Source organism: Eurypyga helias, unplaced genomic scaffold (genome assembly GCF_000690775.1).
Source record: "Eurypyga helias isolate BGI_N326 unplaced genomic scaffold, ASM69077v1 scaffold13375, whole genome shotgun sequence".
Classification (NCBI taxonomy): Eukaryota; Metazoa; Chordata; class Aves; order Eurypygiformes; family Eurypygidae; genus Eurypyga; species Eurypyga helias.
Window position 1 is genome coordinate 4,318 of NW_010250905.1, and position 24,759 is coordinate 29,076.

The window sequence follows — 24,759 nt, forward strand, 5'->3', positions numbered from 1 at the left end:
TTTTTAAAAATGAAATAAATAATTTCGATAAAGATTTGTTTACATACTTAAAGCAATAGGAAGAAAGACAACTGACGAGGTTATAGTGTCAAAGCTTCCTTGTCACTAACACTACAATTCTGTGTGTCTTCACCTACAGCAGGCATGCCCTGCTGCTCTGATGCAGCTGCAGGACTGGCAGAGGTAAGGTCCGTTAGCTGCCCCTCGATCTGAGTCCACGAAGACATTGATTCATGTACTGTAATGGTGTGCTCCTCCATCTGACGCTGAAGGCTGTCCATCTCTTGCCTTTTGAAAGTATGAAGAACAAAAAGGAAAAATGAACAAGCAGAAAGCTAGCTGCTAACTGCAACAGCAGAAAATTACTTTTCTAATTCTTGGTACCTACTTGTGCTGATTTTGGCTGAGACAAGGTTAACATTTTCACAGTAGCTAGTATGAGGCTGTGTTTTGATTTGTGCCATGCTGATGTTTTCAGCTGTTGCCAAGCAAGGTTTACATTGAACTAAGGACTTTTTCAGTTTCTCATACTGCCCCTGTCACAGGGAGGGGGCACAGAGACACAGCCCGGACAGCTGACCGAACTGACCAAAGGGACATTTCATGCCACCAAATGTCACGCTTGGTATGGAAGCTGGGGGAGGTGGCAGGGAGGAGCAGTCGCTGCTTGGGGACAGGCTGGGCATTGGTTGGCCAGTGGGGTTTTTTTTTCCTTTTTCTATTACATGTTATCATTATTACTAGTACTATATGTATATGTATTCATTAGATAGTAGTAGTATCACTATTTAATTTATTTTCAATTATTAAACTTTTTATCTCAACCCATGAGTTCTCTGATCTTTTTCCTCCAGTTCTCTTCCCTCATCCCACTGGGGGTGGGGGGAGCTGAGCAAGCAGCTGTGTGGTGCTTGACTGCTGATTGGGGCTAAACCATGACACTACTCCAAGACTATCTAAGCTACAGCTGTATACAAGAGAAAAAAGTATGTAAGAAGCTTAGGAATTGTCTTTTAAGAGCAAAACAAATACAACATGCTTAATTCAAAAATACGGACCAACAGTGCAGCAGCTGCTTTGCTGCACATACTCATTGCCAGGGATGATGCAGCACTGTTTCCTCAGCAAAGTGACTGCAACTTGATGAACCTGGTAGTCTTACAGGTGTGAAAGACAATATGGGAGGTAGAGGTGAGGGAAGCAGCAGGGAGACGTAAACTAGATAAATGCATTATGACCTGAGTGAGACACCAGCTTAGCAAATCGACTAGGCTGGTAGTACAGGATCACTCCCCTCAAACATCAACTGAGGTGATAATAGCAGCTCAGTTCTAATAACCCTAACTCCTCATCTCCCTGAAGTTGTAGCTTTCCTGCTCAGTATCTCATGTGCAACCTAGTAAGGAACAATCTGAGCACGTTTTTGGCAGAATAAACTCCCTCTGTTCTTACTGATTTCTGCTTGGGTTCCTATCACAAGCAGCCTTTCTGCTGCTGTGAAGAGAGAAACACCAGCTTTTCTGCCAGCAAGAACAGCCAGAAATAACTTCCTGCCATTGCTGCTTGGGAACTGGCTATGCATCGGTTGGCCAGTGGTTTTTTTTTTTTCCCTTTTTTGTTCTGCTGTGTAGGATTTAGGATGGACATTTTGTCTAGTTTATTGTAAAGGCTTATTTCCCTATTTCATTACCATATAAGCAAGCACTCACAGTGACGGAACATCTTCCTGTCCTAAATATAGTCCCAATAAGAGGAAAAGAAATCATTTTACAAATCCTTTTCTCCTTAGGCTGGCAGCTGGTTTCTTGGAAACATTTTTGAGATTATTTAGTATGGTTGAAAATAACAAGACATACTTCAATTGCCGGAGACAGCTGTTGAGATTTTTTAAAGGCTCCTTGCTCACAGCTGTTGATGGTTTCAGCAGTTCTTCCAACAAGGCAGCAGGCACTGGACAATCAGGAATCTTGACTGGAGTCACAGGATTTGAAGAGTTATTCTCGCCTTTCAGTTCCTTCCTCTGGTTAAAAGAAAATAAGGAGAGCCGGAAATACAATTAAGTTATTTCATCAGTGTAACTACTACTGTGTGATGTACATATCTGCATTATGGAGCAGGAATCAAGCACACTGTCTTGCTAAGTGACCAAATTACTTCAGGGATGGAAAGAGCAAGAGATCCACTATTACTGCATTTTCTGTGTGCTAATAGCAAATCACAAAGAAACCATGAATAATTACCTTTTGAAACTGTGGAAGGGTGAAAAACTAGATAGTATGGAGAGGACAGAGACATGAACATTAAGAAGGTATTAACTCCATATTTGCCCATGATTCATTATTCAAGTGCTACTTTTTTGCTTTATTATTTGAAGTCAAAGCATAAATGTGAGATAATACGCTAAACACAAAGCTTTCTGAAGCAAAAGGTGGTTAGTCAAGATGAGTACAGTTTCTTTTGCCTGCAAATCATCCTGTATTTATCATTTAAAGAGCAGAACATCCGTAAGTCTGTATCACAGGCAGGAATTTCAGTTCAGTTTTCACCAGGTTTCCCGCAGCAGAGTATTTTCTTGTACTTTAAAGATCATGAGCAGATAATCTACCAGTACCCTACAACATGTATTTTTCCAATTTAAATACCTTCTTCATCTTGCCATGCTTCAGGTCCAACTTCAGTTGCTGGTTCTGCTGCAGTAGTGACTTCATGCTGTTCTTCAGTTCAGTCACTTTAGCCTGCAGCATAAACTTATCCTTCCGAGTCACTGACAGGTCTTCTCTCACCATTTCCAACTCAGTTTTGATATTCTAAATGGGAAGAGAATCAGCATGATACAGGGAAACAGTATAAAAATTCCAGCCAACTAATAGAATGTTTTTCAGTTTCCAGGGGAAACGAGGAAAAGAAACACCACATAAAACTGCCATTTGAAACCAATTTGCCCTGGCAGGAAACCAGAAACTAGATTTAAAAAAAAGTCAGTAGCCTATTTCAATGGTGTAAGGTCAAGAAAATAAGAAGCTAACAGTACAGTCAAAGTAAACTGAGAAAAGACAAGACACTGCAAGTTATTTTTAAAAAAAGTATCAGTACGGTAGCAGTAGAAGTATGCTTTTAAAAAATAAAAATACTGGTTTTAATTATCCTCCTACAGCAACATCAGTTATCCATCAGAATCTCCACCAGCTAGATTAGATACCTGCAAGACAACCTGTATCCCTTCTAACTCCTTGTGGCTGCGCTGTTCACTCATATCCAACTGCTGTTTAAGTGTTTCAACTTCCCGTTCTTTTTGTTCTACTTCCCACTTGAGATCTTCCACCTACCAGGGGGTGGGGGAAAAAAAAAAAAAAATCTTTAGAATTATCTATAGGTGCAATTAACCACAAAATCTGAAATATGTTATTATGAAACATAAACCCTTTCTGGTTCTAAGAAAACCTAGAAAAAGGTCATTAAAAAATGCTGAATTAAAGACAAAGGAAGTCATACAACACATCATAAATACGAATAAACAGAGTAAATGTGCAATTTGTACCTCTTGGTTTACCACAGGCCCTTCACTAAGCTTGTCATCCAGGTTTTTCTGCAGAAGTTGGAGCTGAGACCTGGCTTCTGCCAGCTCTTGCTGAAACTGTGATACCTCCTGGGAATGCTTTTCGTCCTCCACCCTGCACAGCAGGATTAACAGACACAGCAGTTATTCAATCTGTCCCCTAAAACATGTACTTCACTGGGTGAGCTGGGTAACCATAAATGACATGACAGCGCACGGAACCTGATCAGTTCTAGCTGTGACCGAAAGTTTGCTGACACATTCACCGCAAGAATTAAATCACAAAGATGTTATGTGAGACAGATGTATGAATATATCATTGCATATTGCCAAAAAGGAAAAAAAAAAAAATCCTTGAGCACTGGTAATAGTCCAGTTACAACAGATTAAAAAAACCAAAACCCAAACAAACCAACCAGCCACCTGTCAGCAATTCTACTTTTGTTTTGGGAGGCATAGGGTTAAGCTTAAATCCATTCACATGTAGGTCTGACATTTTCTTAAATTATAAGAAATTATCTTCTATACAAGAAAACCAATTGAATCTGAATATGTTGTGGAATATATTCAACAATCAAATTCATCCTCTATGTAGTTCCTCAGGGGTGTGAAAGAGAGGAATAATAGGACATATATGAAGTGTTAATGCTTACTAGTAACATGAAATAATAGAAATGTGTGTTGAGACTGTAAAAAAAAAAGACAAATGGTGAAGCCTAAATACAGTGAACTTCAGGTGTAACTCAATTATGAAGAGACAAAAAAAATCCAAGTATTCTCCTGGAGTCCAAACATGCATCTTATGGTCAGGTTCAGCTCGTGTTCTACTTCCACATAATCCCCTCCAGAGTGGTAAAAGCAAAAATTCACTAATGTATGTTTTGGTTTTTTTTTCCAGAGGATGTTTTTACTATTCTCTAAGAACTTGAACATGTACTTACTGCAGTTTGTCCACTTCAACCTGAAGGGCTTGCACAAGCAGTTCTTTGGCATGTAGCTCTTTCTTGATTTCAGTGAGCTCAAGCACAGCAGCTCTGTAATGACGGCGGTTATGTGCTGCATCTGCTTTGGCTGCTGCTTCCTACGAGGAACAAAAAAGGTGCAATTTTTCTTTGGTTTAGCACTGCAGGTAAACCACACAGGGAGTTAGGCGAAAGGGGTACAAAAGAAATCAAGAAGGAAGTTCTGCAGCTGTTTACACTTCTATTTTTGTCTAAAAAATTATTAGTGTTGTTATCCTTACTCGTGCAAATGGCAGGTAATAACTGTTTCTAGTGGAAGAAGCACGTTGGCCAGAATACTAGTTCATTGTGAATTTTTGGATGAAGTACCATCACTTCAGGATATGTCTCATGTATTTATTACAAGTCATAATGGAACTGTTCTGGTAGTCACTAAGTATGCCTAATGCAGGGCGCAACAGGAAAGACATAACTGATCTTGCACCCACTGGCCATCCTGACAGATGCCCTGCAGGAAGCAGTCTATGATAAAGCTTAGATTTTAGTTCAAGCTACTTCTCAAATACTTTATATTTAAATCACCTTTTAAGTAAATACAACAAAAAATGAGCCATTACCTGCTTCTTAAGGTCTTTAACTTTTGACTTTTCTTTCTCTAAGGAAGCCTGTAAAGCTTGAATAAGTTGTTGCATTTGCTGATCCTCTTCCTCCTTCCGCTTTAGGACTGCCTGAACCTGTATCACATCACAAAAAACAAACGCTCATTTTGGGGCTCACTGGAAGACCTGAAATGCCAGTAGAGGAAGTATAAACACAAGCCAATGCAGGGACTGCAAGATTTCTCTCTGCTGTCCCCCGATACCTTTTTCCTCATGGCACCATTCAACCTTGGAAGTAGCTAGGGTTAAATGGTAGCTCATTGCCTATATACCCCGCAAATATATCACTATTGGCATAAAAATCGCTCATCTCGGTAAATGCATACGTAACAGTTTGCATGTTCCAACTAATTAAAGTGAGCCACACTTCCATTACTGCAAATGCTTTAGTGTGATTTGGGTTTTTCTCTGAAAAAAACAGCTCTGTTTAGTGCAAAGTCTCTTTTCTGATCTCTTGCTCAGCCCCCTCTGTTACTGCTGTTACACATCACACGGGAGACCCAAATCTGGAGAAAATGCACCAACTTTCTATCACACGAGAGGCGTCCACATCCTGTTGTCAGAAACGTCTGAAGATACTGTATCGAAAGGTCAAATACCTGTAGGTTCAGCTGCACCAAGTCTGCCTCTCTTTTTGCTAATGCCGTTTCTAGGATATTGTTGTGCTCCCGCAAAGCGGCGTTGGACTGACTAAGACCTGTAAGTTTTCCACGTTCATGCTCCAGTTCAAGGGCCAACTTCTTATTAATTTCTTCTAACCGTTTTATCTTCCTCCTGAAGCCTCTAGATTCCTGAAGCTACAGCCAAAGAAAAAAACAAATCAAACTAACAAAACCAAACAACTCCAGATTATTACCACAAATACGCTGCGAGCTAAAATCATTAAATGTCTTGCTTTCCCAGAGTGGGATTTCTTTTTTTTTTCCCCCCCTTCTTTTATAAATGAACACTTCAAAACAAGTCCAGTTAGGTATTTTTTCCTTTTGCACTAAAATGTTTGCTAGAAAGCAGAGTCCAGAAGTACTGTTCAGGTGCAGATCAAGAGTAGTGGATAACGCATAATTTTTTTGTGCCACTCTACAACTGACCACTGCCATCCTGCCCTCAAATCACTGAGCATCCGTGACTCTAAATGGTTTCACAGGATAATGATTCAGGCATCCTCACCATCTTGTGACCAGACACAGCTGGTATCTATTATAGGAACTACTTTTCTCTCTAATCTTCTTTTTCCCCTATACGACAATGATTCATGAAACCACAAAGAACCAGCACAAGCCAGCAAACATAGCAAGTGTCACTGACACCATGTTTCCTATGTAAGATTCCGATTTCCTGCACTGCTGAAATAAAACAATGGTACTAAATTTTTCCCTGCCTGAGGCACTTCTTACTGTCACCTTCCCATCTACCATGCAAATTCAAGCAATCACCTCATCTTCAAGTTCCAGCACTTTCTCTCTGTATTCTTCAAGCTCCTGGCTGGTAAGTGAAATCACTTCTTGCAACTCTTTTTCCAGCATCAACTTACTGCTGCTAACAGCTTGCAATTCTGTCTCCAGAGCTTGAATCCTTTCCTAAGGACAAAGGGATCAACAAGCATGATTAGTATTTCGCCCATCTAGAGGAGTAGTTTTGTTTTTCTCAAAAAAAGTCTACTTCTCTAGCAAATGTTAAATGAGGTGCTAGTGCTTCCCGTAAAGGTCTTGCTCAGAGCCTTCCACCCTTGCGTCCAACTACTGCTGTTACTGTATTTGATATACTGCTCCAGTGGTCCAAGGAATTGGAGCTTCCCCCAGTAAATTAATTTTCTTATCACAGGCATAACATATATGAGTAAGTTATGGCCACCCAGAAGAACTTTTAACTCTCACTGTGGGAAAAAAGCAGTAAGACTTAGAATTTTGGAATCTTTAGATACAGAGTCTTTAAAAAAACCCAAAATAAAACCCAGCCAACAATAAAAATTAATCAGGAAATTTAGCATTAAGGCTGATTGTCCTCTTCATCTTAGATTACAATTGGTAACCTCAAAGATAAAATTAAAAAAAACCAAACCACTAATCAAACAAAACCCCACAAACCACCAACCAAACCAAAGCCTGTCAAATCACCCCTCTCAGATGTAGTTAAGAAAATTCAACACTGATACCATGTTTTTATCTAGCTTTATATTCCACATATTTTCACCACTTCTGTGTTAAATAATATTTCAAGACTTGGATTTAATAGCAAGAGAGCTCTATCTTTGTACTAACAATGTTAAGAGACATCTGCATACTTGAGCAATCTGGTTGTTTCCACCATCAGTGATTTGTGCTTTTAGTTTGCTCAACTCCGCTTCAGCAGATTCCTTTGCAGCAAGAGATTCCTGAAGCCGACGACTAAGAATGCTGACTGCATTCTCATAGGCTTTATGTTTTGCTTTCATCTCTTTCTGAGCACTTGTCAGGTCTGATCCTAAGCACTTCATTTTCTGTCTCTGCTCAGTAATGGCCCTGGGTTGAAAGGAAAAGCAAGACACCAGGTAAAACAAAGACTGCCTGGAAACAGTACTAAAAGATTAATTTTTAACATGGCCCAACAAAAACACAACATCTACTTCTCTCCCCTTGTCCCAGAGTCCCCCACCTCATCAGGGAAAGCCATCAGGTTGGTAAGGTGCAATTTAGCCCTTTGCAAGATGTCGTGGTTTAACTCTGGCTAGCAAAGTACCATGAAGCCGCTCTCACAAATCAAGATAATACCCTTGATAACATTCCAGGAAAATACTTAAGGAAATTAAGAGGTCTTCGTCAGAATTATTAAAACTCCAACATGAAGGAATATATACTACTCTCTCTCTAAAAATAACACAGAATTTAAAGTAAGAATGCAATCTAATAGAGATCCTCAGGGGATATGTCAGGTATCTTAAAAACCCTGTGATAGCCAGTGAGGAGGGGAAAAAAAAAAAAAAACAACGATTCTCATGAATGCCAACATTCTAGCTAGCCAAGGCTAAAACTCAGTGAACGGCAATTAGGATTAGCTCCAGTATGTGTGTTGTGTGTCAGCGACTGTTGGTTAACAGCATAAGTGAATCAGAGGAGAAACCACAACTCTGGTGTAGCATACAACCAACACTTCGCGACAGATGTCACTCTACGACTACTTAAATTTCCCAAATGAAAGACTAGGGAATACTAAAATGACTGACTGCTAAAAAGGTGAGTATGAAAAACAAATGCTGCGGTTCTTTTGTTTGTGATAAAAGAACACTTACTTTTTTGCTTCTTCTTGCATTTGTTCCACTTGTTGTTTTAATGCCTGATTTGCCTCAGAAAGGGATGCCATTTGTTCCTTATCGAACTGCAAAGACTTTGTAAGAAAGAAAAACACACCCATGAGAGTAAGAACAAAAGCATGTTTGCTGTATTCTAAAATATTATAAAAAGCATGAAGTTTCAAAATTACTTCTGTCTCTAAATATGAACTATTCCAAGGTTCTCCACCTCCTTTCAATTTCCCTTTTATTTCTTCTCTAAGTCCTTCCTCTGTGGCCAATTCCATGACGTATTTGAACAAAGTTCTAGTCTGGTCTTTGTTCTCAGATGGAGCTCATTGTGGGACCAAGGCAATGGCTTCTGCATCATACCTTTACCACGCCCATAGCATGTTTCTCCCCACCTACTTACATGAGACCTTAGTAAGCAGTCATGTATTTACGGAGTGTTGGTAGGTATATGCTTAAGAACCTTAACTTGCAGCTGGTCGTTCTGTTTGTCTCCAAAGTTAATAGAAATAGCAACATATCCTAGATGTAACACTGTCAAAGTCCAAAGTTTAACACCTTCTCCGTACCTGTAGACGTGTTTCCATATCGTCTCGTTCTTTCTGCACCGACTGAAGATGATTTTCTATCTCCACCATCTGCCGGTGAACCTCAGATACTTCCCTCTGTAGTTTTGAATGTTCAGACTCCAGTGACTGTTTATCAGCTTGAACTTTCAGTAGCTCTCGTTTCAACTCTTTCACTTCTGAGTCCAGCCGCTTCTTTGTAGCTTTCAGTTCGCTGATCAGCTGGTCCTTAGAACTTGCATCTCTTCGGTAAGCTTCCACCATTACCTTGGACACAAGGGTTTCAAGAGGACAGCCGTTACAGCTTGACAAACGTAAAGGGAATTCACTGTAAAGTATTTACTGATAGTATTTTAGTCTGAGGGGAGGGGGAGTATCAAAGAATACAAACCAGCATCATTTTCTGTAACGTATTTACTCTGGTTCAAAGATTTTTGTCTAAGCTCAGATACCAAATACCACGATGTATCAGCAATTCATAAAAACCCCTCTGTTTACTGCAGTATGGGATACTCTTCTTCAGTCCTTATGGAACTGCCCTGATTACCTGCCTTTTTTAAAAAAACTAAACTAATTGTAAAAAATTAACCATCCCGTGCACACAATTAATAACTTCTGCCATAAGAAGAAGGCTTAACTGCGACTGGCAGTTTAAACAGCCATCCCAAATATACACCTAACAAGCTAAAACAACCCTTAGCATTAGGTTAATTAGCAATCAAGCAGTAAATTAAATTAATGGTGCCACGCTATTCAAAAGACACATATACGTGCAACACTAATGGCATCTCAATTTCAAATTAATGTTTCAAAACTCTGTGAATTCAGAATAAAATTTGCAATAAAGCACTTATTTTCCATCTAATTACTGAAGCAACTATCATTTTCAAAGCTGCAGGAAAATGATGACACTCGAAGATTTTCATGAGTGCTTTTGCAAAAGCAAACCTAGCATCAACTAACCAGAGAGAGATTTTATATGGTGGAACATTTGGTAAACTCCCTGAAGTCCAATGAAAACATGAAGTGGTTGGTGGATCTACTTTAGTTACAGATAAAAATTCACTGTACGAACTACAGAAACTGTATAATTGTGTCACAAAGTTCTCTGACACAAAAAATTGATTCAAGTCTCCTCACAAACCCCTAAGAAGTACATGCCTTCACTGTAAAAAAGTTATGTTCCTTGATTTTATTTCTTTGAAATAGTTTGCTTTTGCTTACCTTCTGCTGCAGAAACTGTTCCTTCAATTTTTGAACCTGTTTTTTAAGGCTTGCATTTTCTTGTTGCAGATTTTCTACCTGCCAGAGGGGAAGAAACCAAACATGTTCCTTTACGTGCCAAATCTCATTTCTGCGTTATTTCAGGCAGTGACAGGATCTTTTGCTATGCTTGTACCAGTTGCCTAATCTAATGAGGATCCTGCTTCTGACTAGGCATCTCAGTGGTGGTGTTAGACAACACAGCATTTTATACAGAAATACATTCACACAGGTGACCACAGAGTGAGCCTTGTCAGCCCTCAGGAATGCATGAACTCCCCTTATCCCACCATTAAAGTTTTAGTATGCAGCATCAGTGTACATGCTGTATCTAGATGGCACCCATTCACACAGGCATGATGATCAGATGAAGAAACCAGCTGGTTCTTTGACGGAAGAACAATGAAATCTCCATGTTAAAAATACTTCCATAGTAGTTCTACCAATACTTCTATTGGTAATAATATCAAGTCCCATTATCATCTTCATTAAAAAAATAAAAATCTCTAAAGATTATCAGGAACTTTTCATTACCAAAATTCAACAAGAAAGCTCTTGCTATGGAGCTTGGATGCTCTAAAAGATGGAGAGCATGCTACACAACTATGAATCTAAAGTGTGAAAGGAAGAATCACAGTAATTTAAAGCAGCCAGAATACTAAGAATAAGGCTATGCTTTAGACCTGATCTTGTAAAATAGTTGGGTGAGTAGAAAGAAGCCTCAGTTGGTATACAACAATATGCAAAAGCAAACCCCATTATACAGGGAAAAGGCACAATTAAACATGACCAAATTACTGCATATGGAAGATGTTTGGTCCATAGCGCCACAGAAAAAAATGCCCACTAAAATTTACTTCCAAAACCATGATCTATGCTCAAAATTACTGTTTTCTGAAACTGGTAGATTTTAGAAAGATGGTGGCTCTCGGAAACAGAGAGAACAAGATTAACATCAGCTTCCCATCCCATACCACACAAATGCATGAACGCATACAGATCCCAAGGGAAGCTCACCAACGATGTAACAGGATGTAAAGTGCCAGATAGTTTTCCCAACAGGGAAAAATGACAGAATTGATTAAAATATTCCCATTGGCTGAATCTTGCAACTACAGATGTATACAAACTTACACGTAGCAAATCTCCTCTAGTGTAATTGGTTCTATCATGTGCCCGTGGCAACACTTCCCTGCACAGCTATTTTAAATAAGATACTTTTAGGGATGCACTACCTGGCTTGTCCTGATGGCCATTTCTTGCCTCAGTTGTTCCAAGATTTGTGATGTTACTTCTGTATTTTCTCCAAGGCACACTGCTCCTTCATCAAGTTGCTCTTGACTTGCTTTTGCTGCCTGCAGAGCCACTTCCAAGACAATCTTCTCATTCTGTAAATACTGGATCATGTCATCTTTAGAAGTAACGTCACTTTGGAACTCTTCTAATCTGGCCTTCAGTTCATCATACTGTGTTTGCAGGTCATCCAGGGCCTGCTCTTTGGTGTGCAATGTCTCTTGGGTCAGAGTGAATTGCTTCATTAGGTCTAGGTGTTCTTGTTGCAAAGATTCAAGCTGCAGATCTCTCTGATGCAAAGTCAACTTGACCTAAGAAGTAGTATTTTAAGATTAAATTAACACAAAGTAATGTTATTTTTGCAAATGTATTCCAATAAAAATAAAATATTTTAACTAGTATTTTAGTTTCTAGGACAAAATAGCAGAAGGTGAAAATATATATTTTAACTTTCCTAAGCCACTTCTTTCATTTGGTCTATTAATTGCACTGATTTGTCTTCTGCAGCATTTGTAATCTTACAGGCTAAGCAATGACCAGAATGACAAGCCTAAAATATTCTTAAACAAGATCCACAGTATTCTAAATTTTTATTTGAAAAATGTGTCCACAGTAGATATACTGCATAAATTCAGTGTTATTAATGATAATGCTATATAATTACATGGGCTGTAAGACTGAGCTATCACATACTTCATCTCATTCCAGCCCTTGTCGTGCTGCCTTTGTAATGTTCCAGGTTAAAGCAGGACTCTGTGGCAAAGTGCAGATTTATTACGCTGGAAGTGTATATAATATCTTGACTGCCTAACAACTTTGAACATGTTCATGTTTGAACATCTCTGTGCTTCTTATCTGTACTTAGTAGAATAATCACATGCTGTATTCACTAAAAACAACCAAAACTATCTACAAGACATGAATGGTACTTTTTTGAAATTTCACAACTACTGAGATGGTTAAAAAACATGGGAGTCTTTTCACCTGGGACAGAGTGACTGCAATATGGACTTCATATTTGCAGCAACCTTTCAGGTTTTCAAAAGTTTAGAGCTCAGTATATATTTACTATTGCCTTTTCAGCCAAGTAAGTACTTCCCCTGAAACCCTTGGGAAGTTGCCTAACAACAGTCTACCTGTTCCAATTCTTGCTCCAGTGTTGCTGCAGAATCAGCTATTTTCTGAAGCTGTTCTTTCTCATCCTCGAACTCCTCTAATTTTCTCTGCAAGTCTTCTTCTACCATGGTTTTAGCCTCCTGGATCTGCACGAAGGCAGCTTCTTGATCTAACATGTCAGCCTGCACAGAAAAAGCAAGGAATCAACTTTTACTGTTTCCATGGAGGGGGAGAGGGAGGGAAAAAGAAAAAAAATGAGGAAAAGAAAAAGGTAAATTACCAAGAAAGTTTCTAGAGAAAAGACACAAACAAAAAAAAATTCTTATGCCTGCCTTACACATCTGTGTCTTTACTGATGTCACCCATCCGTATACTTAAGACTCTTCAGAATAACAGTGAATGTCTCATATACTTGTGACAATCTGAATTCCTCTGATGTAACACCATGCCCTTTCAAACTCGATGAAACCAGATGTAAAAGATCTTTAATAAAATTAAGCTGTTTGGAAAAATTCTGGAAAAAAAGAGATTGCTTGGATGCTGTAGCCAATCCATGAAATAGCAATTCCTGTCATTTACACAACTGCTGTTCATAACAATGGAGATGGGGTGCTTCCACTGGCCTGCTTCTTTACTGCCCTTTGAGACTTAGAAGCAGGAGTGTCACCGAAATTCACTGGGATTTAAGGTTCTAAGTACTTTGAAAGTGAGCGTACTGCACTTCAGATTTTACCCATCTTTCCAACTGGAAGGACAAACCTCAGTATACTGAGCAATTTCATACATTAAGAATTACTTTAGATTACTTTACTGACTTAGTTTAACTTCCAATGAAGCTTTCTCTTGAAAAAGGTTCCTGAATGGGCAAAGGAGAACATTCACATTAAAAACACATACCAGAGTTGAAAATACAAGTATCACTTTGGAATGGGAAACACATGGCTTGCTCCCTCTTACTGTTCGTAACATCATGCAAATTTATTTGCTCTGAAATATTTACTGCTTTCATAATGCAGCATTTGAATCAATTCATAAGATTCAATGTCACTTTGCCAGAGCAGCCTTGAGTTTGCAAGGCCTAAATACACAACCTAGGCAGAACATAATTCACGAAGACCACCTACAACTGTACCTCAATATTTTGTAGCTGTGCTGCAATACGTTCCTTTTCTTTAATGGATCTGTGCTGGGTTTCAGTCAGCTGCTGAGACAGCGCCACATTCTCCAGTTTGAGATGTTCCAACATACCGGCTTGAGTCATTTGCCCAGCCTAATGGACAGAAAAATAGAAAGCACAGATTAATACCAGCAATCAAAATTTGGCCAACAAATCTAAGAGTTTCGGAAAAAAAAGTCACACTGGATTTATCTATGCCTTATCTCTACTGCTGCTTTTCTCATGGCACTGCAGATCTTCATCCACAGAAGGCAAAAGCTTTGGTTAAATTTATGCCTTGGACTTTATGTAAACCAACACCTCATGATAGTAACACCAAAACACCATCCCAGCCTGCTCTCTGCCCGGAGAATACCTAAGTGAGGCCAACTCCCTTGTCTGAGCTCATGAACAACGTCCTCTGGATAAAACTGACTTAAAAAAGAGAACAGATTCTCAGTCCTCCCATACGCAAGTAAACAGTAATACCTGTATATTGGCCATCTCACTCTGCAGCCTGACACGGGCCTCCTGTGCTAGTACAAGCTGCTGCTGGTACCACTGCCGCACATTTTGGAGGGATGTGATTTCCGTTTCAGACGCCTTCAGTTTATTGGTCAGTGTGGTCCGTTCCAACTGCACCTTCTGAAGCTGGTTCTGTAAGGAAGCCAACTGCTGTCGCAGATCATGAACTAGAAAAATAAAAATAAAGGACTTGGACTAGTGCACTCCATTGTTCTATTTTTATGCACAGGTTTTCAAGGTTTGTTGCTATAATCATAGCTTTCTCTGGGTTTTTCCCTTTCTTTTTGAAAAAGTATATGCCTAATTACATAAAGTTTAGCTTTTCCTGTAAAAGTGAAGTGCTAGAATCCAAGGTATCAGGTCATAAGCAGAATAAAATTTTAAAAAATTAATCATTTCTTTAAGAATTGAACATTCCTTACAGGCAGAAAATATGAACTAACCAAAAATCAGGAAGCAGCTATCCTGCCATGTAGAGTCATCACTACAAATCAGTATTTGTACATTTTTCCAAAAACATTTAGCCCACTGTCAAACAGCTACTAGACTACATATTTATGCCTCCCCTTCCAGGTCAGCTGCTGCAGCTTGCAAACTGTGACACTTCTGTGACACAAAATAAAACACAATCATCTTCAAATTCGGACCATTTTATTTGTATAACATCAATGAAACCTAAATTAAAATTCCTTCTTGCTCCAGGACTTCAGAATTATGTTGGAATAAAATGATTTATGGAATAACAATTCTTAAAGATTGACATTCACACCGTCTCACCTGTGCTGTCTCTGGCGAGAACATTTTTTTGCATATCTTCAACCTTCAGCAAGCTCCTCTGCTAACTGCAAATCATTATTTGAAGAAGCCAAACTAGCATTCTTTGCTTCCAAGGTATTTTCCAGGTCAGCCATTGCTCGTTCCAGATCCCAGCAAGACTGCTTTAATGTGGCCACTTCTGAGCTCAGAGATTCCTGCTTCTGCTGGCTGTTTTGGCTGTGCTCCATCTGCGCCTGAAGCTTCATGTTCAAAGCTGCAAGTTGGGCTTGTAGCTCAGTCTTCTCTTTGAGAGCCTGAATGTGTCCCAAAAAAAAGTCAAAATACAGAAGTCTGAAGAGAAAATACATTAATGGCTGATTAAAGAAGGTGCCCAGCAAAATGGCTTTTGCTAAGGCACAGACCACTTTCTTGTAAAAAAGTAGTTTCTAAAGTGGTATCTCACCTAGCAGGTATTTCAGATAGTCAAAGAAAATACAGATGAAAGCACAGACAAGATATTATAGCCTTATAGGTCAGTAACCACGTCAGGATTTTTAGTAAGACGTGTTTCCACATCTTAAGGAAGAACACTTTCCATTATAAATGTAATACCATCATTCAACACAAAAGAAAATACAGCTGTATAGACATCTCTAGCATTACTCTGGGTTTATCATCTCTCTTTTAATTTGACTTTTTTTATTAAATAACAACTTCTTTTAAAGCCTTTGAAGACTTTACTGCCTTTAAGTTTATTCTCTTAAACATCCCTGTAAAGAACCTTGTAAAGTTTTGTATATTAGTTTATTAACGTATAACGTATTTAACAATGTTTTTACAAAACACAATTTCCACAAGTAATGAGTAAGAGGCTCTTGAAAATTAATTAACATATTCATATAATTTGCGAGATACAGAAATTCAAATTCACTTTCTACCTGATTAGCTTCTAGTGAGAGTGCTTCCAGTTGCCCTTCAAGTCTCATCTTCTCCTTCAGAACCTGCAGCATTTCATCATGAGTTCCTGCGATAGAGCTTTCCATAGAAACACTGCACACAGACATCACATACACAGTTAAAGGGTTAGAATACAACAGTCAGCTTGTTGAAGAAAGTGAAGCTGAAATTAGGAGGTACTCAGACTCCACACGTGACCTACAACTTAGGACATTTTTTCTGGCTTTATGATGGGTCCAGAACACAGTGAAACAACCCTTGTTACCATCCAAAGGGATAAAGAAATTATATTAAGGCTAAGGTTTCATATGTTTCCTGTAGGATATTGACCACTTGGAGCGAGTCCAGAGGAGGGCCACGAAGATGATCAGAGGGCTGGAGCACCTCTCCTATGTCGAAAGGCTGCGAGAACTGGGCTTGTTCAGCCTGGAGAAGAGGAGGCTCCGAGGAGACCTCATTGCAGCTTTCCAGTATCTGAAGGGGGCCTACAAGGGTGCTGGGAGAGGACTTTTTACAAGAGCCTGTAGTGATAGGACAAGGGGTAATGGGTACAAATTGAAATCAGGGAGGTTTAGATTAGACGTCAGGAAGAAATTCTTCACAGAGAGGGTGGTGAGGCACTGGAACAGGTTGCCCAGAGATGTTGTGGATGCCCCATCCCTGGATGTCTTCAAGGCCAGGCTGGATGTGGCTTTGAGCAACCTGGTCTAGTGGAAGGTGTCCCTGCCCATGGCAGGGGGGTTGGAACTAGATGATCTTTAAGGTCCCTTCCAACCCTAACCATTCTATGATTCTATGATTCTGTATTTGCAGCAACTAAATCTAGTGTGGCATCCATATATTTGTTATTTTACAGAAGTGCAATGGTTGACTTCAGAATATTCTGTATCTGCATGTCCCTTTATAAGCAGACAAATGGACGTAACGGGAGCACAAAACCTCCACAACTATTGTCTGCAGTTGTCTGCTTTAATGTGGAAGGGCCTGAGAAATACCAACAGCTGCTGCAAAAGAAGGAAAAACAGGTATTTGGTATAAGGGATTCCTTATGCTCCTTCCCTGATGTACAGCCAGAGTTTAAAGAAAAAGGGCAAGATCATGTCTCTCTCTCATTACTATAAGAATTAAGTCTAAGCTGGAATAACTGTCAGCAACTGATTTTACCTTAACATCTCAGGGAATTACACTTCATTGCAAAGAAGGAAAATAAAAGGTAATTTTAAAAATAGCATGTATAAAACATGCACCTGCAGAGAACTGATAAAATACAGGACTGCAGTGCTAAGGGCTTCGCCAGTCATCCACTTGCTTGCTGAATTGCAGTTTAATACCTACCATGCACACATAAGCTTGTGAGACAAAGTAAATCTCATTCTAAAGGACTGAAGAGGATAACAGTATCTAGGACAAAACTCTTGGCATTTCGTAACTACTTGATGTCTAAAAGATACATGCGCAGATCAGAAAAAGGATGATAGTAAGTATCACTGAGCCAGCTAGGTCTATACTTGCAGACTTTAAACACCAATCACACATCAGTGAACAAACGCCTGCTTCCCAAGCAAATACAGATAGAAGGAGCTGCCAGCAGAACATTTAAAACACAGTCAGTGCCAAAGGTATCTTTCCCAGATAGGTACTCAAGGCAAGTGGCCTGTGTTTCGTTTAGAATCTGTAAGTTAATAACAGACTGGATCATGATGAATGTAAGTTAAAACTGGATCCAGAGATAGTAGGTAAGAGTAATAGGCTGCCTATTCCAAGCAAGTATAATGCCTAATAATGGCCTCACTGTACAGTGATCTTCCTTACCTGCTAGAAATACTGTCTCTCCTACTCCGTACTTCCCCATTAACTTCTTGCTCTTGAGCTTGATGCTCCACTGCCGCAGCCTGTAGCACCTCAGTGATGGAAGGAAATTGCCCCATCGCATCAGGATGTATCTTCTGACCATTTATTGTATATGGAATACCCTGTTTGCCTTCTGCGTTATGTGAACTGTTACACAGCCCTTTTCCTGACACGCTGCTGTACGTAGAGCTGTCACTCTCATTTCCATCCAGCCTCATTCCCACTTCACTCCCATCAAACTCTGAAATGCTATCTCCTGCCAAGGAGGAATTCTCTATTCGATCGTCTGTGTCAGAGGGCAGACTAATCTCAGAAACGACTGATGCTGGACCACTTCTGCTTTGCCTCAGAGTCCCACCAGCTAAATCAGTAGTCACAAAATTCCCAGTAGCGTTTCTAGAGCCAGAATCTTCAGTTCTGTAATCAGCCAAGGACCGGATCTTACTGGGCTTAGATTTTGAACTTCTTCTCTCTTTTGAGGATGCTGGAAGTCCCAAGCTACCCAGTTTTGGCCCCCTTGGGACACTGGTCCGCAAAAAGGAGTATTCTTTTGTCATTGCTACAGTGCTAGCTCTTGGCAAGATTTCTGGATTTAACATCAGCTCAGGATCCAGGGTGCTGGAGGGCCGGTTTTTGGATGTAGACTGATTTGACTAAAAGAAGCAAAGAGTCCACAATAAATTCCAGATTGCTACATTTGAATTAGCATCAAAGACTTATTTTGCTGTAGAACAATGTAAAAGTGTGGAGCATTACACATTAATACTTAAATATATTCATCATTTCATAAATAAGGTGAATTACATCGGCAATCAACCCTAACACGGCTCAGTACATGCATTTTGAAAATGATCAAGGTAGACTCCAAAAGCTAATTTAAAAATGAAGGAAAAAAATTAACATTTAGGTTACTTAAGTTTTGGGTTTGTTTTTTTCTCCCCCTACTTTAGGCAACACAAAATGGTACACTACTGATGACGTAACAGAGAACTAAATTTTGTATGTCCAGAAGAAAAAAGTGCTTTCTCAAATTTAAAAAACTACTGAATGTTTAAAGCAGAGAAAACGGTAATTCAGAGCACAGAAAGGATAAAGTTTTCAAGCTTCCACTGAATCTGTAAGATCTGTTATGTGGTACTCACTCTTTCTTGATGTCTCTTCACTCTGTACTGTTTGAGCTGTTCTTCTAGCCGTCTTCTTGCCTGAAGTCTTATTTGTTCTTCTTTCTCCAGTGGGAGCGAAGACTCTACTGAGCCTGTAAGTGAAAGGTACCTTTACAGTCAAACAGAAAACTCCAACACAGGCAATTTTAACGCAAAAGCAAAAAGCCCCTTCTACCACCAGCAACATGCTTCATGCTTAAGCAAGGAACGCAAGGAAAGCCCAGTGGCATGCATCTCAGAAGACCCTCTTCTAATAGACCCTTGTGTAAGCATTGATAAACCCTGTGTATTTCCATTGCTCAGTTTGTAAATGCTGCAATTCTTCCACATATATATGTACGACGAGATTACACAGCAAGAACAAACCTATTGCTGTCATTAATCTCACCTGTCCTGAACTTCTGAGAGTACTAAAATTATAAAACTAGGCAAAACTTATGCAGTCCACTCATTCCCTGCAGGTCAAAGAAAGATGTTCCCTAGATAACTGTTCTTTCTTTTTGTTAATGCTCATTAAATCTTTCCTATAGTAAGGTTTTTTAAAATCATTATTTCAGAAAAGTCCTACAGCACTAGACACCTTAATATAAAGGCTTCCCTTTTCTCTCCCCTTTATTGCTCTTCTCTTCCCCCCTTGATTACTTAGCTTAAAATCAGCTGGCTTTGCTGTTCTGTCTTCCTCTTTTCAATATCACCTGTTTGTTACACCTAATAATCAAGAAGATTAGAATAGCTTCAGCCCCAGAAAGCATAAATTCCCCTCCAGCATAAGAGCAATTTTTCAACAGTAAGGCACATGCCTTAGCCACAGCAGAGGGTGGTGTACCGAAAGAAAATGAACTGTAGTTCAAAGTAAAAGCTTACTGCAAAAACGAAGTTTAGTTCAAGCTTAAATGATGTTATAGGATTCTGGAGCCAGGCTCAGAGTAAAAAGCTTTATGCAGCAAGAGAAAGCAGGGGCACCACCATAAACAGATGCTTACACAATTCAGTTTCTTGCATGGGAAGACTTAGTTTGAGAGACTGCAAAGCTTCTTTTCTAAGAACTATGCCCTCAGCACTAGTTCCCTGAGACTTCCTTAGGCTGTCATGGAAACCAGTCACACCTGGGGACAACTCCTGACCCTGTGCACTGCTGGTGTGGTCAAAAGATACAGCAGAGTCATGGAAGAGTGACTCTGGCCCATTCTGGCAGCTGTCCGCTTTGCTGTTTATGTCCAGACTTCCCTCTTCATTTGGCACTTCGTTGATGTTAACACTGGCAGCTGGAAAAGAAAGTTACACTGAGCTACACTTTACACCACCCCATTTATCTTCACACCTCCACCCACATACAGTGCCACCACTATTGCCTTTAGACTGTAAGAATATGGAAATAACTAATGACAGCAACTGGCAGAAGGAATTTTATGAAGGACTTCCGATTCTTCATTTAAAAAAAACAGAGCAAGCACCTCTCATTTGCTTTCCTACATTGCCTTCAAGCAGGACCTCAAATGTGATCATTAAGTATTTTCCAAACCTCACACGGGACTTTGTTTAGCTTAGAAGTACGAAACACCCAGTATAAGCAACTTATCTGTGTCACACTGAGCGGCAAACTACTACAAATAAGACTCAGAGACTGCGGGCCTGTGCTGAATGATTCAGCTACTTGGTATGCTGCTGGGCACGAGGAGAAAGCATCCACCACACCAACCTCCAGCCTGGGCCAAGCAGAGTTTCTCAATTTTAAACCAAGTGTAAAATTTTCCAAATAGGACATTTTCATCAGAAGTACAATAGCAAAGCTCACATGTATCAAAATGATAAATCTACCAATTAAAAGGCAATTTAAGAACGACTTTAGTACCAATTTTATCCCCACTTAAAAACATTGGATTTTTCTCTTTCATCAGGAAAAAAGCAGTTCAACACCTGATAGGTTTATATTTTGGATTTTGACTTCACCTGCCTGGGAATTACTTACATTTATGAAATTGCTGTTGCAACAGACCTGTGTATTTAACTTTAGATGTATTATTATAGGTCTTAAGTGAGCAGGGTACTGAAATAGCCACTCTTTCTGTTCATTCCCACACCATGCATCACTGGAGTAACCGGAACTCATTGAAATAATATGGAAAACGTCATTATTTTTTCATAAAGATGCTTAAAAATATTTAACTTTTATGATCACAAAGTATTTGCAAGTAGTAAAACAAGTTTCCTCTTCCTATTTTTTCCTCCTCTCAGAGCTACAGACTTGAACAAGCAGTTTCGTTTTTTAAGTCTACTCAGAAAACATGTGGGGGGAAAGACAAACAAATCAACCAGAACTGAGAAACAGATCCTCCCAAAACTAAGTGTTTCTAAGATTCACATGCAGAAATATTCTGTAGACAGAAAGTTGATTACAACAATTCAATAAAACTTTAATTATTGATTTAGAGCAGCTCATCAACATATTGCTATTAAACTTCTTTCCACCTGTACATAATGAATCACAAGATTCAAAAAGAAAGCTATTATCATTCATGCATGTGGAGAACATTAAAGTGGACCCTGAAATTAAATAAGCCATATGGGAAAGAGCGACAGGTAGGAAGGTTTTCCTAAATTGTTTTCCCTTTTGATATTGAAGAAAGCAAAAGGTTTCCTTTTAAGTGCAGTCAAATTTCACTTCAGAGTAATTTAGAGAGGAAAAGATAAATTTCCACCCCTAACCATATGTTCCCACCTCTGTGGTATGTCCTCTCTTAAGCCAGCACAGATGTTCGAACAGTGAACCAGCTCAGAGGAAACTGAATGAGGAAACTGAACGTGGGTAAAAATAAAATTTTCAGCCTTAGGTTGCCAAGACCCACTGGCTCTCTAAAATTTGAATTAAAACACTTTTGAGTATCTTATTTGCCATGCAGAGAACATTTTGAGGTTTCAGGCCATTTTAGCCTGAATCAGTTCACAAGGTGGTCACAAAAACACTTGCAGGCACGAGGGAAGGGATGGGTGCAACAGGGCTGCAAAGGAAGACAGAGGACAGGAGACCGCCTTTTTCATGGCTAATCAGAGTTTAAGGCATTTTAAAACTAAGAGAGTCAACCCAAATTTAAAATTGATGCCAGTGCTAAGAATAGCCACAGGAAGCCACAAATAAGAAGATACCCGGCACATTGAGAAATATTGTTTCTGCCCATCTTTCAGAAACTGTAGCTATTACTGTATCAGGTTTATACTTTATTTACATTTTTATCTTTGCAACTGTGAGTGATATACATACACCAGAGATGTTGGAGCAAAATTCTCAAGGAATGGTTTCCTGGCAACTTCCTGAGACCATGAGACAGAATCTAAACACTGCCTTAAAATAATTTAATTGTGGCAATGTCAATACAACTGCGGTCTTTTTAGAACGGGGGGGAGGAGATGCAATTAGATTGAAAACAGTAGAAAGACACACTATCTATTTGTAAGCCACAATTCAATTGTTTGGACAATGTCCAGCTCAGGAGAAGACAGGACCTCATGATCTCCAGCTTCATAAAAGATGAATGAATCATCATATAACTACGCTCTGCCAGTCTGGTAACGGGCAGCATAGGAATACAAATAAAGTCCCAGGGCTCCACTTTCTTGCCTGTAACAAGGTGACAAATCTGTGGTACAAGAGGAGGGTGGAAGGCTAACAAATTCATCACATGATCACTTCCTTTTACATAAAGAACCTCTGTACTTTTGTGTATCTACGCAGCCGCAACGAACACACCCTCTCCACCCATTTACCACCATATCCTTGTATACCAACGTATCCTCAGATACCTGTAGTGGAAACGTGGAGATTTCAATTCAATACATGGAAAAATTTTCACAATGAAAGCAGTTAAATGCTGGAATGGGTAGAGAGGCTGTTGAATGTCGCTCTCTGGAGATTTTCAGAATTGAACAGCACAAGGCCCTGAGCAACATGATCTAGCTTCAAAACTAGGTCTGCGCTGTGCAGGAGGTTGGACTAGACAACCCACAGAGGTCCCTTCCAACCTAAGTTTGATTGTATAATCTGCTCAGATCAGTGCTCTCAAGTCTCTTGGAAACAGCTGCATGATTATTTTATTATAGAGCTTGTCTACATATAAAGGTTATTTTGAGATCATCTGGGGAGTACATGCCAGCATCTTTCTTCCATAACTGGAAGTTCAGAGAGACTTTTTAAGTACATCTTGGTGTTTGCCTAATCAAATTAATTTATTAGGAAAATTCCTTTTGCCAGAATAAAGTCCTCCAGTCATGACATTACTCTGTAACAATAATTTCAGAACTGTTAGTTCTAGAGAACTGCAGGTATACACTCTGGGAAACACTATCAGAAGACAGAGTAATGCCCTGAATAACACATAGGCAACTGACAGCCACTAGTACTTAGGTTAATTGTTGGGTTTTGTTTTGAAAGAGTAAGTTTTGAAACAAAATACAGTTTTCCCATACACAGAGCCATAGCCTTCACCAAACTTGCTTATCAGAAATTACTGACCTCAAGGAAAAGTCCTTCAGCATCACCTGAACAACACAACAGTGAAGCCTGGGTAAGACTAGGAAATTATTTGGTGCATATGAAGTAACTTACTGTTAATTTCATCTGTTGTAACTGGCAAGTCTGACTTGGCTTTACAATCCAAGAGTTCTTCAGGGCTTCTAGGGGCCCCATTACTGCTTCTGTTCTCCAAGCGAACGTCCTGCTGGAGAGACGAGGAGTCCATGGTAGAAACGATCAAGATCCCCAGACAGTTTTTCTTCTGAATAATTTGCTGCCAAGTGAATTAGCAAGTCCTGTTTCTCTCCATCAGCAACAGCAGCATCAAGGTGTTACACAGGAGAGCAATTCTAAACTTCACAGCTTTCGGTGCGCGGCAGGCAGCTGATAATCCCAGATCACGAAAACAGCTCGCAGCCAGAGTTGTAATCACCAAGGAGCTGCATCCTCTAGAAACAAGAGGTAGTAAATTTAAAATAATTTCTTAGAACTTTGAAAATACGAGTTAAAAGGGAAGTAGTTTACCCCTACTAAACAGATTACCCACTAGCTCAGCTTCAACGCACAGAACCAGTACATGGGGTTATAACAGAGACAATGAAATACAATCAAGTATCCAGCTTTTGTGAATAAGAAATTATCTGTTTAACAGGGTTTCTATTATCACTTTTTTTTTGGTAGCATTGACACACCAGTGTAATGATGCAACAAGATAATATTCAGCAAGACAACTGATTTAAGATCACTGCCCCTTTTAATGGAAATGCCTCTTTTGCCTCTGCTTTAATAAGCAAGCCAATATTCAGAGTAGCATTTAGCACTCTAAATTACAGTTTGGACTTTCATACCATATATTTAATTTCAGGGACCTACTCCCACTTAAGGTTCAATAAGTTTGGTTAGACTGCAGTATGGAATACATATTTTTTTTTTAAATTAAATTATATCATTACTGTTTATTTGTCTGCAGAGCAATGGGTATGTATCACCGTACAGAGCCTGGATTACCAATTACAGCACACGCTCACAGTCAGAACGTGGCCTGGGCTGCAGTTCAATGCTGCCTTCTATGGCGAGTCAAGAGGAAGATTTCCAAACACAGTTTATAGAATTTGAAAATTATTCTCTAGGCATTAAGATATTCCCTTTGGGTAT

At 39.4% G+C, this 24,759-nt stretch overlaps 1 protein-coding gene across 1 annotated transcript; it reads right to left on the reverse strand.

Annotated features, from left to right (window-relative positions):
* LOC104505663 (golgin subfamily A member 3-like) lies at window positions 1-23,830 on the reverse strand. The gene is given in 24 exon segments (XM_010151831.1): window positions 1-288; window positions 1,857-2,020; window positions 2,643-2,807; window positions 3,200-3,322; window positions 3,539-3,671; window positions 4,498-4,637; window positions 5,136-5,252; window positions 5,777-5,974; window positions 6,611-6,754; window positions 7,459-7,675; window positions 8,443-8,537; window positions 9,021-9,284; window positions 10,242-10,319; window positions 11,516-11,884; window positions 12,710-12,871; window positions 13,822-13,959; window positions 14,335-14,537; window positions 15,148-15,200; window positions 15,202-15,440; window positions 16,065-16,176; window positions 17,896-18,587; window positions 19,077-19,189; window positions 20,081-20,362; window positions 23,698-23,830. Coding segments are annotated over 24 exon segments (4,542 nt in total). The 3' UTR covers window positions 1-80.
* Between the last annotated feature and the right edge of the window lie 929 nt (window positions 23,831-24,759).